At 33.4% G+C, this 15989-nt stretch overlaps 2 protein-coding genes across 3 annotated transcripts; one reads left to right on the top strand and one right to left on the bottom strand.

Annotated features, from left to right (window-relative positions):
* Window positions 1-976: 976 nt before the first annotated feature.
* LOC122038322 (protein HEAT INTOLERANT 4-like) lies at window positions 977-8358 on the top strand. Of its 2 annotated transcripts, XM_042598011.1 has the most exons (15): window positions 977-1295; window positions 1478-1516; window positions 1693-1746; window positions 1821-1884; window positions 2186-2244; window positions 3146-3270; window positions 3380-3439; window positions 4382-4440; window positions 5470-5543; window positions 6633-6671; window positions 6855-6917; window positions 7032-7079; window positions 7594-7722; window positions 7832-7925; window positions 8005-8358. In XM_042598011.1, the coding sequence occupies exons 1-14, from the start codon at window positions 1092-1094 to the stop codon at window positions 7877-7879; spliced, it is 1065 nt and encodes a 354-aa protein (XP_042453945.1). In that variant the 5' UTR covers window positions 977-1091; the 3' UTR covers window positions 7880-7925; window positions 8005-8358. The 2 variants fall into 2 exon arrangements, with proteins under 2 accessions (XP_042453945.1, XP_042453944.1); XM_042598010.1 differs by having other exon boundaries at window positions 7832-8358.
* Window positions 8359-9816: 1458 nt separating this feature from the next.
* Window positions 9817-15705, bottom strand: LOC122038321 (probable ATP synthase 24 kDa subunit, mitochondrial). The gene is made up of 7 exons (XM_042598008.1): window positions 15591-15705; window positions 14541-14643; window positions 13572-13716; window positions 12309-12419; window positions 11144-11290; window positions 10345-10467; window positions 9817-10258 (listed from the first exon to the last, which is right to left on the bottom strand). Exons 1-7 carry the CDS (start codon window positions 15627-15629, stop codon window positions 10195-10197), a joined length of 732 nt encoding a protein of 243 aa, XP_042453942.1. The 5' UTR covers window positions 15630-15705; the 3' UTR covers window positions 9817-10194.
* Between the last annotated feature and the right edge of the window lie 284 nt (window positions 15706-15989).

Genomic DNA, 15989 nt, shown 5'->3' with positions numbered 1-15989 from the left:
TATCTACTTGAGTTTATAGTTTCATCAATTTAACTCGAGCTCATTTTGTGTCGATGGAGCCTATACTCAGGTACGATCCTCTAAAAACTAATATAACAAATGCCGAGCTAGATGCTCCCAAACTATGATGATTATGTCATTTTTTTTTTTATATTTACGTTTTGATTTTCAACTTTGATATAGTGATATATATATTTTTTATAGTGGAATAATTTTTTATACTAGTGTGATCGTATACACGCGTTGCGTGTGTAATATAATAATATATAAATTATTTGGTTTTTGAAAATCCGAATTGTTTGGATTTTCTATTGTTTAAAGAATCCCAACAATAAACTATTGTAATGGGCTTCTCTATGAAAAAAAATTATTTTAATTTAATATTATATTTATTTTATCTTAATAAAAGAAACTAAGGAAAGTATATTTTTTAACATCGTCGGCCTAAAATATTTATAGAAATTTTTTTGATCATAGTGTTATCAATTCTAAGATGTGGGACTAAAGAGAACTTTATTTTTTATATAAAACAACCAAAGAAAATTACTAATAAACCTTGGAATTATTTTTAGTGTGAATAGAAAAAATGACAGTAACGTAAATTTATTTTAGGCTTCACCAAAGTTAGTTAGTAAGGGGGGAGATTTTTAATAAAATAGTAAGATTTATAAATTTATTCGTCGATAATTTTTTTTTTATGAAATTGAAGTGATATTAGTAGGTCTGAAAAAATAATAATAAAATAAAAAAATTGCTGAGCTAGACCGCCTGGACAAGAAGAGATCCAAGCTAAATACCTATCCGATCATTTGGTTCAATTAAACCGGTAGACACGTTCGGTCTATAACAGTGAAGCTACAAAACGACCTGAGATCAAGATCCAAATCGGACGGCTATCATTCCATCTCATCCCCCCGCTTCCAGCACATACCCTACGCTATAAATACGCGCACAGCTCTGTTTCCAGTTCAAATTTTGGATCGAGTCCGCGTTCATCTAACGCTCCCATTTCTCATTTCTGCGTCTCACTTCCCGTCCGTCCTCAAACCCTAACGTCATCCCTGTCTCCACCTTGACCCTCGTCATCGGATATGGCGAAGCGCAGGGCAGCGGCGACCTCGAAGAAGAGGAAAGCTTCTTCCGATGCAGAGAAGAGGGAGGAGGGCGGCACCATCGGCGGCCCGAGCGAGTCGCAGGAGGAAATAAAAAAGGAGCCGAAGAGAGCCGGCGCCAAAAGGAGGCGTGTCAATGCGCCGAATCCGAAGACTGAGTACTTCCCCGAGAAGAGAAACATGGTACGTCTAGCGGGATTCTCCTGTTCGCTCTTGTTTTCATTTTATTTTATTGAAAAACTTCTCCTTTTTGGTTAGATTAAGGGAAACTGCGTGTTTTGTCAAAAGGCAGAAAAATATCTTCCCACTAATTTATTAATAGGCTACTTGTACTTACTCGTCGCTGACTATGTTTCTCTACGCAGGAAGATCTTTGGCAAGCAGCTTTTCCTGTCGGAACGGAGGTTTATTTTCATCGTTCTTTAATTAATATATATGTTTTTAACTAAATCCAAAAACGAATCTACTTTTAAACTGTGGGCTTACTCATATGAAAGATGTTAGAATTCCTGTAAAAAAAATTGATTTATCACTTCTGTTGTATGAAATCTTAAAAATTTCCAGCATTTTCTTTCAACAGTGGGATAACATGGATAAACTGTGCGAGATAAATTGGTGTTTTTCAAATTTAGAGGTATTTTCTTGTCTTTTATTTATCCCCAGCATAATATGTGTTGATGGTGATCAAGATTCCTTTTTGGTGTGCAGAGTGCATGTGATGAGGGAGGAGAGCTTCATGGGAAGACAGTCTACTTGTTTGGAAGCACAGAGGGTATTTTTATGATTAGATTACTGACTTAAATTTATAGCATGCCAATGATTTTTTTTTTATTGGTTAATGTGTTCAATGTTTATAACTTATAGTAAGCCAAGATATGAGATTCTCCTTTCCAGTTAGAACATATCACTTGTAGCATAGTCCATTTGAGAATTTATAACTCATCTTTCAATATGTATTTGGTGCTTCTTCATTCTTCAATCCACTATTTATTTGTTTGCACCTAGTCATATCCATTGGACAGTTTGAACTGTTCCATTTGGTTGATATACTTATATTTTTCATCCTTTTGCAGCTCAAATGTTAAATGTGAATGGCATTGAGAAAGTTGTGCTTATTCCCATTGTGGTGGCTGTAAGTTGATTCATATTGCATTTTTTGTAACCTAAAGCTCCAATAGTTGAGCAAGCAAAAAGTAGGGTTGTCATTGGATGCTGAAGTAACACTATGGCACTATTGATGCGCGTTATCTTCAATTGGTGCCAATAATAAGTGATTATGAGGATAATCGGTGTCAATATCATATCTGTGGATGATAATGGACTGGGAAGATTTAATCATTTAATATGGTTTGGGTATCTGGTCATTGTAATTACATGTTTTGTGTAGCTATCAAATAATGACAGAAGATATGATTGGAAGATAGTTTAAGAGAAGCAAACAAAAATTGATATTTTTATGGATTCTATCTGATATTCTCTTGGGGAAAGATTCCTGCAATTCACAGTTTGCACGTAAATGGAATTCCTTATCCTTTTTTGACATTATATGGTGATACTTACTGAGCATCATGTGCATTCCCATTTTATCAATTTAAATAGTGAATTTATCTTCATCTTCTGAGCAGTTTTGATTCTATAAAGTTTTGTTTTCATTATCTAGAAAGAAGATAACTAGTTGAGATTTACTTGGATTAGTGGATAAAATTATTGTGCCTTGAAATTATTTTATAAGTTTGTCTCGGCTCATATAACATATATCAGTAGGTCTTTGATGCTCCTAAAAATGCATTGTATATTATACAATTGTTTGTGCTACTTCTTTAGTATTAGAGTCTTCTATAAGTTCACAACATTTTATTATGTGACTTGTTGCAATACATTGATTTACTTTCTTATTTTGCTATCTGTCTATCAACAAATGTCTAGGTTAATTCATTCTAAGCAAACCTCAAATAATTGGGTCAAACATGATTTAATCATAATGATGATATTTTGGTTATTTCTGTTAATTTGTTTGTGTTGATAATTCGTAGGTGGATTCTCCAATCCCACCATCTGATAAGATTGGTGTAAAATCTGTTCAAAGGGAGAAAGAAGATGTAATATCCATGAAGACTATGAAAATGGAATGGATTCCATATATTCCTCTAGAAGATCGGTATGTAGTTTTTGTTCTTTGATTATTTGACAATGCTTAATTTCCAAGCTATTCTCAATTTTTATTATAAGACAAAATAGATGACGTGTTTTCATTCCTTTTTTTTCAGTCTACGTCAGGTTGATAAATTGAAGACTCAAATATTTACAATGGCTTGCACCCAAAGAAGGTTGTTACTTTCTTCTTTATTTGTATGTTTTCCAAATCATGTATATATGCAGCTGAGCACTTTTTGGAATGTTTGTGCATTATCTTTATATGTTTGTATACTGGTACTGATGGATGCATTATTTGGACTTTTCCAGGTTTATTGTATTTCTTTGTATTACATTTGCTTCTCCTTTTGCTTTATTTCTTTTCCTCTCTTCTTTATGTATCTTTTTCTTTGCCTATCATAATATTGAAAACTTCTCTATTTTCTTTCATTCGCTGGCTCTAACACAACCTGTTTGTCTTGAGCATGACAATATGGCAGGCTGGACACAGCATGGGACAATGATGTCTGGGCCTGGGCTGATGTTGTATGCGCAGTCCAGTTTCAACCAGACCAACTTGGGCACAACCTGCTGACATCCCAATCTAGATCATGCACCTACCATCATACCCTTCTTCACTCCTTTGTAGTCTTTCTATATACTGACTAACTATAGAAATTGACACTTGTGTTTATTAGGTTTTGTGCAATGCATAATACCTGTATATAAAATGCTAACTGATTTAAAATGTAGCTATATAAGAGTAATATAACATTCTGAAAGGAAGCCATATAGTTAGTTCTTTAAGATTGTAGGTTCAATGGCATATTCATACATCATTGTTCCTGTAATGCTAGATGATTGATTACTTTATGGTGTCAATATGTCATGAATCTGCCTCCACTTGTCTTTGTAGAAGTTTGACTTTGAGTTTACTCTTCCATTTTTATCATTTATAAACTATAGGATGGAATTGAATGACACACATGTGAATGTTTGGAAAAACATTCTATTTGTTAATCTGTCCTTGCCAAATGATCATCATACCTCCAGAACTATCATTCTGTGTTAATGATGCTTTGTTCTAAAACATTATAGGTATTTATAACACTAATAAAATTGACATCATCATGCAGAGCTGCTTTAAAACATCTGAGGATTGAGCGTGTTAAGCAATATGATTATTGCCTTCCTTGTAAGTCTTTTTTGCCTTTCTCTGCCCCTTTCTTGTTGTATTGTCTTGTTACATTGGTTTAAAGTTTGTTGCCAGTTAACACTTATTCCATTAGATTGTATTCTTCTAGAAGCCTTAGCTATTTTTTAAATGTTGCTTTAGGCATTCTTCTTGAGGCGACACTTTCGCAGTTTTTTTTTTAGTTATGTTAGTGATACAATTCAATTTTTGTATAGGCAACACTGAATGATCTCAATGCCCTTGCTAAGTTTTTAAATTATTGGTTTCTCAAGTGAGGTAGTGTAAACTTAACCACTATAATTGTCCCTATTGAATCACAAGTGCATTATATCTTTTCTGCTTCTAATTTAGTTGCCATGGATCAATAGCCTCACACTCTCATTTTATTGGAGAATAGACACATGTTTATTACGCAATGTTAGACATTATCATCTTGCATTTTTTAACTTTAAAACTTTCAATTCATTAGTTTCTTGTCACTCGCTTTATCTTTAAGACAATGACAAATTGCTTTAATGGACTGAGTATTGGGCAGAAATTGTTTATAATACTATACAAAACCCATTGGCTACTTAAAGCAAAATGTTCAATCTTGTCCAAAAGAAAAAAAAATATCCTACATAGGATTGCAAAAGGCTTTATATATACTCACGGTCTGGGAATAGGTTAACTAGGTTGATATGTTTATAATTTTGGAATTATATACAATCAGATCCCGCTGAATCTTCTTTGGACCAGTGAGATATTTGCAACAGTTTGGTATGATTAATCAGTCTTCTGCATTTGGTATCAAGCTTGTTATTTGATCTCTATGATAATTATATTGCAATAATTCCAAAATTTTGATTTAGATTTGCAGGTGTATTTGTTGTAGGTGAGATACTAAAAATATTATGAGTTAGATTTGGCTCTCAACTTCTCATTTATTTAATTGCCACTTTGCTCTTGTTACATATCGATTTGGTAAGGATCATTTTTTGGCTCATGAGCATTTTTCTTAATACAATTAAACATCATATGTGCATTCAGATCTTCAATCATTAAAAGCTGATGAAGATGAGGATGATACAGTGGTTAATATCATGTTTCCTCTAGAACCTCCGGTAAGCTAAAGTTCTCATTAACTTCTATGTTTGATATATCTGGCACTAGATTCACTTGGTTCTTTAGTTTTGAATACATACTTATGCTTAGTAGTAGTTGTAAACAACTTCCAGCTTGGTTCTTGTTAATAACCTCTTAGTCAGTGATCAGATATAAATATAACTTTGAAGTCTTTTCACTCCTAATTGACTACAGAATTTGTTTTTAGTTTGATGTAGCTTTGTGGAGTTAGCTTGGATGGTCAGTTCGTGATACACTGTTAAGGGGCTAAAAAATGAGGTCAATAAATTTTTTTCCCCCAACTTTTTCAACTTCAAGCCAGCTATTAGATAGCAAAGATCTTGGAGGAAGATAAAAGGGTTATTGGTGAATGAGAGAAGAATGACTAGGAGATATGAGCTGAGATAGACAATGGGAGAGCATTCCTAATATATGATAAGAAAAGAGGATAAGTGCAGAATTGCAGCTACGGTCCGCTATTGGAGGATTAGATTCCAATTCATGAGTTCATAAGCATCACCCAAGTTAGTTGGCCTGAGACTGGTCAGTTAACCAGATTGATTCCTGTCAAGATCCTTACACTCATTGCACCATACTTTCAAATTCCAGTTAGTGTAGTTTAATGTTTTGCAATGCAATAAATTTCTTTTCCATGCCAATTTTTAATCTGAATATATCAAGACAAGTATCTGATTATTTGCATTTGTTATTTTTTTAATATCAAAGTGTAGGAGCCACATCTTAGTCTTAATTCCTTTTCTACTAGTTCTTATTTCCATCTAAATTTGAGATATACACATTACCAAATATGCATTTTAGATTTTTTTTTTTGTCATATGAACATGTTAGAAACTAGTTGGAACTCTAATAGATGTTAAATTCAGAGAAGACATGCTCAAAGATGACCAACATATTCCATAAATAGTTAAGGTCATGATTTATACTTAAGAGCTTCCATCTGCTAGCATCAGAATTTTTTTCATTGACAAACATGGATTGTTTTTTTTCTAAGGCGGTACTGAGTTTGTATTTAATACCACTGGTTTCTTGTCTCAATTTGTTGATGATGGATAATATCTATTTTGCAGATCGTTTGTGATTTTGATTGGGAAATGGATGAAATTGAGGTATGGATCTTCTGGGTCTACTATATTACTTATCCTTAATTTCCTTGATATGGAAGCATAGGAAACTATAATGTGTGAGAGTCCATATTCTCTAGCTTCGTTATCTTTTAAAATGTTGTTGGCTTATACAGTCCAAATGGTGTTACATATATTTTCTTCATTTGCTCGTTCAAATATTTCCAGGAATTCATTGATAATCTTATTAAAGAGGAGGTTTTGCCAGAAGATAAGAAAGATGAGTTCAAGGTAATAGAGCTAATAATATTTTTTTTTTAAAGGAAGAAAAAGACAGTTTTAAGGGCCATTGAAATTTTGCTTGTAAATTTTCACTGACTAAATTTCTTGTGTTTATTTCATCAGGAGTATGTGAAGCAACAGGTTAGAGAAAGGAGGAATGCACTGCGACAGGTATTAAGTTAAAAGAATGTTTATACACCCACACACTAGCAATTACAGAAATAGGGGCATTGATATTTGGAGAAGTTGAAGCCGAGACCTATATGTTTCAAAATGTATAAATCAACTCTTATTTTTTTGGAACAAATTAATCTCCACTGTTTTCTTAAGCAACTTAATTCTTTGGATCAACTGTTTGATGATACAACTTAAGACCAAGTGTCTGATTTTTTTTTTTTAAAGAAAGAGGCAACTGACCGTTTAATTTTTTTTTACATATTTGGGGAAAAAAAACTATTTAAGTTCAGTTATTCAAATTGTTTGGTGGAATCCTTGATCATTTGTAATTAGCAAATTAAGTTATGTTTTAGATTTACTAATAAAATTAGCTAGATATTTGTCTCTACCTTTCCATTCGATTATATATGTTAGCATAGGGGTTTGTCTAAGCATTTGCCAATATCAACAGCCATATTATACATGCATATATGTAATTAATTGGTTATCAAATTTTTGTTATCTCCAGGCAAAAGAAGCCAGGAAAAAAGCTATAGAAGACATGGATCCAAAAACCAGAGATGCTATGGAAAATATGAAATTTTACAAATTCTACCCTGTTCAAACAGCTGATACTCCCGATGTCAGCCAGGTCAAGGTGTGTGCGCCATCATTTCTTTGAAAATGATTTCACTTATTGTAAGGCGTTTATTTTCTTGATCACTGATCTGTATTTATCTGAGAATCACATTGCTCGTGATGCACAGGTATCATATATAAACAGGTACTACGGGAAAGCACATTTCCTGAGATAGCTATCTCAACAATGAACTCAACTGCCACACTTAAAACCCCATGAAGGCAATAAACTTTCGGAAACCTGAGATTACTTTTTTTTGTCCCCCTAAAAAAATGTTTCAAGTTTTTGCGTTATCTGCAGGGATATGAGTGAGGCCTTAGATTTTGAGAATAGCTAATCCATCCGACACCAAATGGTGTGAAGTTATCTGTAAGCTGCAGTTTTGCACAACTTCAATAAGTTATTTTTTGACCTACAACAGAGATTTTCATAGCAGTATCTTTTCGATACACAACAGAACATTGTATCACTGTTAATTTTGGAAACAGAAGAGGCAATTTCTCATTCACTATGGGAACAAAAAGCCTTTACAGTTGCTTAATGATGGGTTAGTATAACTGTAGGTTTTACCTCATCCATTTCCCTCATTTCCACAATTTGAAAATGATGGGTCTATTTCTTTACCCAAACAAAAACTAGATTAAATTCTTAAAATTCTGCTGGAGAATTTATATTAAAAATTGCATCAGTTTATTAATCTTTCATATTAGATCTTGGTCTAATGTCTGTGAAGGAATCTTGATATCCTTCATATTAGTTTTATCTCTCGAATTCAAACAATATTAGTCTTTTATAAAAACGATAAACAATGAGTTCAAAGTTTTTTAAAATGACTTCGGAGTCTATTTTCGCTGAATTGGAACCAAAGATGAACTCAGTAGAATGTAACCATTCTTTGCCTATTTGCCACTCATCTACAGCTACGACTACCAAAATTTTTTTATCATAAGTCAAATTTTATTGCCTTATTATCAATATTATGTTACTTCAATCGTCAATTTTATTATATGAAAATAAGCTCTTGATTTCCATTGTTTCTTGTAATTAAAATACCTGTAAATTTTGAAGATTTTTATTGAAGTATTATATAATCTAATTCTTTGATTCACACTCAATTCGGTTTTGGAATTTTTTTTATTATTTTAAATTTCTATTCTTGATTTCTTAAAAATAATTAATAATAAAAATGTAAAAAAAAATGATCAATCTCATAAAACTATGAGACATTCTGTAAACTTTTTTTTTTTAAAAAAAAAATATAACGGAATTTGAAAGATTGAAAATTTTCCTGGACCATATATAAATGACTAACCCCGTGCTGATTCGAAGAAACTTCACAAACTTATCACAAGATATATAAGAAAATTTTGCATACAAATTAGTTTATAAAATTTCAGACCGCCAACTTCCATTTCGATGACTTATACAAGTCTTCTTTTTGTTTGAAATATTATTTTTTACTTCGAACTCGATGCCTTGAGAACATTGTCTCAATATGCAAATAGAGTGTTTGACATTTGACGAGAGAGCATAGTTATCATGTTGCATTATTATAATAATGATAAAAGATGAATACATTTTGTCTCGTCATCGTCGATTCATCCCAGGACTATATCATGTTACATTATGACATTTGTCATGATGGATTGAATGATCTCATATCAGAAATCAACATAATCTCTGAGAAAGAAAATACTAGTGGCTCAGTAAAGAAAGTTTTAAAAAAATAAATAAATACTGATGATAAAGGAGAAAAGGCAAAAAAAAAAAAAAAAAAAAAAAAATCCAAAAAAACTAAACACTTTATTATTTTGTTATTCCCAATTTATTTTCTCATTCACAAATTAAATGAACCTTGTAAACCCTTTTCCCTCTTACAGATATAAAAACAATAAACAAAAAAAGGGTCCGAATTACTCCCTTCCCCTTGCTTCCCTGTGTGCCTAAGTCACAAATTACACTATGTTACAAGCCATAGCCAGCAGGCCTCATGAAGTCACCTGTGGGCTCGAGTCGGACCAGGGAAATCATATTCCCACCCATTTGACGCAGACACGCACATACTAACAAGTGCGTGATTATGATAAACCATCCAAACTAACAATAAGAGCATACTGTGATAGGCTTTCTTATTTGAAATGTTTAATTCTCTTCATACATACTCAGCCAAGAAATGGAAATTGAAATTTGTCCACATCTCAACAAACCACATTCTTGAGAGCAACATTCACAGAAAGCATCGACTCCTAAGAAAAGCAATTTTCTGATAAACTAGAGAATTGCGGAAGTACGTTGAACTGCAGGTTTTCCAATCTTCTGCGCTGCACGCATGCACGCATGCACGCATGAACACCATGGTCTCTGTTTGCGTGCACCTCAAGTGTTTAGCATTATTTGGGTAAAATAAGGAGACATCAAAATAATGCATCTAGGAAGGGACAAAAGAAAGCGAAGCCTTAGTGTTTGGGCAATAATATTAGAAACTTTATCTTAGAAAAAGTTTCTAATATCCAAAGATTTGACATCAACCATCTCCTCATCCTTGAATTCCTCCCTGCAAGCGTTTCACGAGTCATCAGTGCAAACTTAATATGAGATGATGAAATAGTTGCATGTTTTACTCAAGTTATAATGAGAGACCTTTTAAGCTGGGTCTCCATTGCTTCAATAGCATCCTTCTTCAGACCATCCAAATCCTCTTTAGCAACTTTAAGTTCCAATTGTTCTTCGTACTTTGGAAGGTCTTCCTTCTTAATTCCCAGCCTAATTCAAGTTTAAGAAATTAGAGTTCATAATATAAACAAAAATAACTATCAGTCCTTTGCTTGTACGTAAATTCATTGGAATAGAATGACTAGGAAAATTGCCCAACGGGTAGATTAACAAAGTAGACTTTTCAGCAACTTCCATGATACATAAACGACCAAGATCATAAGTTAAATGCCAAAAGGAAGCTTGCAACTACTATGTATTTAATTTTATTCAGTATTTTTTTTCTTCAAAATTTAGTTATAATTTTATCAGCTTACTAAGCTGAACCCAACTAGTAATTCAAACTTTAGAAGTTTTAAGCAGCTAATTGAGTTTTAGGTTGTCCATTGGCTTAATTTGAAACTATTTTGGCCAATTTAAAGTATGACCTGTATATGAAAAAACACCAGATAGTGTATCTCCTAGTATGCAAAATAACACCCATAGGTCGTGACAACATCTCTATGTTACAGCTTTCTTTGATTGGATAGAATTTGAATGTAGCAAACTATATTGTCAGTAGTAACGAGTAGAATTTGACTGCAGTATCATGTCAAGATAACAAATTTAAAACCTTCAAAGAGGCATATCGACAATATGCAGAAGCAAGCAACAAGCTAGTCAAAAGAAAAGAGGAAAAAGAAAACTGAAAGCTATTATTGGAGTAGTACCGATATACTACACTCACTTTTTGTTGACCTTGTCAAACTCAGCCAAGAGAAGAGACATGTTCTTTTTGTCAGACCTGAGCAGTGGCTTTTTAATCTCTTTCTCAACCTTCTCCAAAGCTTCCATCATCAAAGGCTCAGCACCAATATCATCTGCAAGGCCATTCCTGTGAAAGCCAATTGTAATATCATAAGGATAGAGTGACCATGATGTGAAATAAAAGTAGCAGTTACATGCACAAAAAAGAGGCAGTGAAACGATTAACATTAAACTATAATTAGAACAAACACAAGTCCAGTAAACTTTTCCACTGCCTCTCCTAGTTTGCATATCTTTATTTCAGTACAATACCAGCATATAAGGAAAAAGATTTATTTACTAATGACGCTATCGCTAGTATTTCTTCATTTTTTTTCAGCTTAATATAATTAATAATCTTACGCAACCATTTTTTTGCTTCTGAACTTTCAAAAATTAACCATTGCAGTAAAGGATGATCTCCATGATCCAAGATAAAAACTTGGTGGTTCCTAGTTTCCATCTCAGAGCAATACTCCATTTGTTAACAAACAAGTATGCCAGAAAAGAATTTAAAATATGAAAATAAGAGGTGTTAATGGCAAACATGAATGTTGCTCAAGGTGCTATTTCTGTACCCAAGTATGACAAATAAAAGAAGGGATGTGCTGACTATTAGTTTGATCTATAAAGAATATATTGCATACAAGTAACAATCAATATGACTCTTGAACTATTGATTAATGATTACAAGGATTTTTTTTGCAACCTTTTATTTTTCACAATATCATTTTCATTATATCAAGTTCCTAATGAAAGACTCACCAGTCCCCATATTGTTTGTTAAAGCAATGCAGTCTTAACATGATGATATAAAAACAGGTTGAATGGTTAAGATAGTACTTCATGCGCTATTGGGTATTGGACTCATTTCTTTGTTAGCACTAGTCTTGTTCAACGATTTTTAATTCAAGTTAATTTCTCAGAATGATGAGATACAATCCTCGAAGTAACATCATTTCTAGCTTAACATGTACATAACAGAAGCAAACATTGATACCAAATATTATTGTGAGAAACAACAAAATCAACAAAGACTAATGCATTAGGTGACTATCATAGTATTGACCAACTGTGCTGAAAAGGCATCCAAAAGTATTATATACTTGATTCGTATCTCCTGTAGTGTTAACAGATATGTTCGAGCATCAGGAATATCTTGTGTCTGTAGATCAATTGCGTACTTAATTTTCTGTGATTCTGATAGCAGATCAGCTCTGCAGAATAACAAATCACTCGAGTTACTAAACAAGAACAATAGTAGCAGATTGAAAATGCAGGCAGATATATCAAAAATACAAAGAACCTTGTGCAGCATTACATTGTGAAGGATTCGAAATTGCATTTTATAGGTTACAACAGAGATGAAATGTAAAACCATGTGTTGGAGCCTCAACTGAATAGTTGAAGACCAAATCATTATTTCTCATATTTCCATATACAAGACAAATATTAGAAAGTCAATGCACTTAACTAAATCTTTTAGCGTATAACATTCAATTTGTCGTTTAAGTATACTGGTTGGGTTGCATGATGAAAGAAATAATGAAACAAATTACCATTCATCAGAAAGCACCACAATCCTTTTACAGAAAATTTATCCAAATTGGAACATATATCTGACACTTAGCAGGGCAGGAACATCAACATATCTTTTCAGATGAAGAAATGGAAATGCCACCTTTGAATATTTGAGTAACAATATTGATGATGTGATTGATCTTGATATGGCATTGCTAGATATAACAAATGTGATAATTATGGATATGCCACCGAGTACATTTGGATTTTATATTGATATCACCTTTCAATTCACATTAGCAAGAACAATATATCATGTATAATATGGGTTAGAAACATTCATAATCTGTGTGCATTATTCTAGATCCTTGCATTATAGATCCCTTGGTTTATTACAGAACTATATCTCTACAGGGACAACTGTCATAAGGTCATATCCTGCAATACAATCAAATTGGTATTGACTGTTAGCACTGCAGAATATTGGACATTTTCAATGCATTAGTTCACAAGTCATAATATCCTAAAATATTAGTCCACTTGATGTGGCATATGAATAGTCACGATAGAATGTACAAGATTTTACAGGGTACACAGAACAAACCAAAACATACATGGAATGACCATGATGAGATAAGAAACGAAACTACAAAATTATGTAACAATCTTTAAAAGCATCTGAAATTGAAGACCATCTTGTGTAACTAAGCATCACATAAAATAAGTCCTAAATTCTGAAAAAAAATAAAACACAACAAATATCAAACAATAAAAGAAAAAAAATCACATCTTTGCAGAAAGGGAGCACGTGATACACAAATAGTGCTTCAAAAGGAAAAAAAACTTACTTTTCCCTTATGGTTTCTATGACTTTGGCATATTGGGATACAGCTGCTGGGTCATCAGGATCAATAGTGATCTTTTCCTTTCGAAGCACACTGAAGGCAGTTTCAAATTTGTTTTTGACATCATAAAAGATGTTCCTCAGCATCTCTTCAAACACATAAGCAATTGAGGTAATGAGTAAATGGATGTAGAATAACTAAATTGTTTAGCAGCCCAAACACAGCCTAAAAGAGTCAAGCACACACACCAACTTAACAAGATAATTACATGAGAAACTGAATTTCCTAACTCATTCCCATATGATTTTGGAAAGCAGAAGGCAAATCAATACCCCTTGGTCAGCAGGGCTAATAGGATAATGCTTTTAGCTTTAATTGCCAGATATCTAGCAGTCAGATAATATTGTTAATTTGAGATAACTAGTGAGTCTCCGGAATCATATTCTGACCATCTTTTATGTTTAAGAGTCTTTAGTATTTTAAATCAATTATGTCATGTCGAAGTTAGGACAAAAACGTTTAAAGCTGTTAACATTCTATCTGGTGTGGAGTATTTTAAAAAGTGACAAATGTCAGTTAAAATGAAAATAAGTAACATACCACAAAACCAATTAGTAGGCCGTACACATGCATGGATGTAATTTGTAAACACTTCAACATGGTTACAACACTAAACATTTACCATTGCAAGGCCAATGTTTCTCTATATTTAGAGAGTACAGGATACAGTAACAGCAATCCCCAATTTAGAGAAAATAGGAATCATAACCCAACTCAAAATCATGACATGGAGTGTCGGCTCAAGTAAGAGCTAGAATGAAGGTTGTGTGGTAATAGTGAAATGGCCATCAATCAGAAATCTAGAAACACTAGTCAGGCATCTATGCTAGATTATAAAAGCTTAACTGAGGAATAGATATTCAGAAATACTTCAAAGAAGTATTAAAAGTAACATAGCAGTATAGATGCTACCATCTCCTTTCAATGGTGGAAGATTAGAAGCCGAAGCTTCTTTTGCATAGGATCGGACTGGCATTCCATGATCGTGCTGAAAAAATATCTGACCAGCATATAACTGCAAAAGAAAATCAATAATTTCTTGAACTTATAAGTCTATATTTGAAAGCAGAAGGATATCTAATTTGAAAACCTAAAATACAACTTATAAGTCTCCCTGAACAGAGAAATATGGACATTTGGCATGTAAGAGAAGTTTGAGTTACCAAGCTAGATTTGCTGGCATGACCAAGCAATGAGGGTAGTTTTTTCTGTGCAATGATCCTGATGTTAGTTTACATCAGCCTTGCATAGAGCTCAACTGAGGGAGAGGATTCATGTTGCCAACCCAAATAATTTGGACAAACATGATAACACGGTTTAGAAGTTTAGTCATCCTCTGTTTACTAGAACAAAAGTCTGCACGGAATCAAACCTCAGCGTACATCTAAATTGAGGAATATCATCCATGTAGCTTACACAACTAGTTGGGACAAATACAAAGATGATGTTTTTATTAGTAATACAAAACACAACCGTTCAGAAATTGTGTCATCATTGGTTTCATTATAAGATCAATATATATAGACTCAAACCTCAAACTACATTGCAAAGAATGTAAATTGATCGTTCCGTGACAATTCTGCAACATTATCGCAATAAAAACGCTATTGTTTCAAACCCAATCCCACAGTTTAAAAAAAAAAGAGACGATCTCAAGAATTAGCCAAAACTACATATATGCTGGATCACAGCATACAACTAGGGTTTCGTGATGTCAAAAGATCAAATCCCAAAACCACAAAGTCGTAAAGAGATTTTAAAAGATGGAAAAATAGGCAAAGCGTAAATAATGAAAACGATCATCGGAGACGACGACCATCGACATCGATCAGATCCGATGAGATCTGCCTATTCCACCGAAACCATGCCAAAGAACGCATATTAGGGTTAAACACATGGGGAAACGCCGATCGAGATGAACGAGAACGAGAACGATTACGACAGCGAGATGCGATGGTATACCTGTCGGGATCGAGAGAGGAGACGAGAAACCATCGCCATGGCGGCTGCAGCAGCTCCTAGTCCGGCTCTGGTTGCTATGGATTGATTCCCTTGCGCCTTCCACTGCAACGATCGCTCATTGCCAAACGATATTAATAGGATAACTGAGCTGACATTTTATCCGTTGGATCAAAATCGTGCGGTTGAAGATGAGGAAGACCGGCCCGGTCGCTGAGTAGATCGGCTCAGCAGGCTAATTGCGAATTGCGGAGCCGACGACGGATTGAGCCGGTTCAGGGCAAATTCCAAAACTATAATTTAGAAAAGCAAAATATAAAATGTGATAGATAAAAAAATCATATTATACAAACTCTCAAACTATAGAATTGGAAAAAAAAAAATGATATAGAAATCTATAAT

Source organism: Zingiber officinale, chromosome 1A (genome assembly GCF_018446385.1).
Source record: "Zingiber officinale cultivar Zhangliang chromosome 1A, Zo_v1.1, whole genome shotgun sequence".
In the NCBI taxonomy this organism is placed as follows: domain Eukaryota; kingdom Viridiplantae; phylum Streptophyta; class Magnoliopsida; order Zingiberales; family Zingiberaceae; genus Zingiber; species Zingiber officinale.
Note: the sequence above shows the minus strand (reverse complement) of the source record. Positions and strands in the feature narration are given on the sequence as shown.

What these genes read in the sequence shown, in the direction of transcription:
- LOC122038321 (XM_042598008.1), bottom strand. Translation starts at nt 15,629, where the DNA reads ATGGCGATGGTTTCTCGTCTCCTCTCTCGATCCCGACAG. An exon ending in TCCTCTCTCGATCCCGACAG is followed by an intron (nt 14,644 to 15,590) that starts GTATACCATCGC and finishes TTTCTTTTGCAG; the next exon opens with TTATATGCTGGTCAGATATT. An exon ending in CTACAGGAGATACGAATCAA is followed by an intron (nt 11,291 to 12,308) that starts GTATATAATACT and finishes TGGCTTTCACAG; the next exon opens with GAATGGCCTTGCAGATGATA.
- LOC122038322 (XM_042598011.1), top strand. Translation starts at nt 1,092, where the DNA reads ATGGCGAAGCGCAGGGCAGCGGCGACCTCGAAGAAGAGGAAAGCTTCT. An exon ending in TCCCCGAGAAGAGAAACATG is followed by an intron (nt 1,296 to 1,477) that starts GTACGTCTAGCG and finishes TTCTCTACGCAG; the next exon opens with GAAGATCTTTGGCAAGCAGC. An exon ending in ATATGATTATTGCCTTCCTT is followed by an intron (nt 4,441 to 5,469) that starts GTAAGTCTTTTT and finishes ATGTGCATTCAG; the next exon opens with ATCTTCAATCATTAAAAGCT.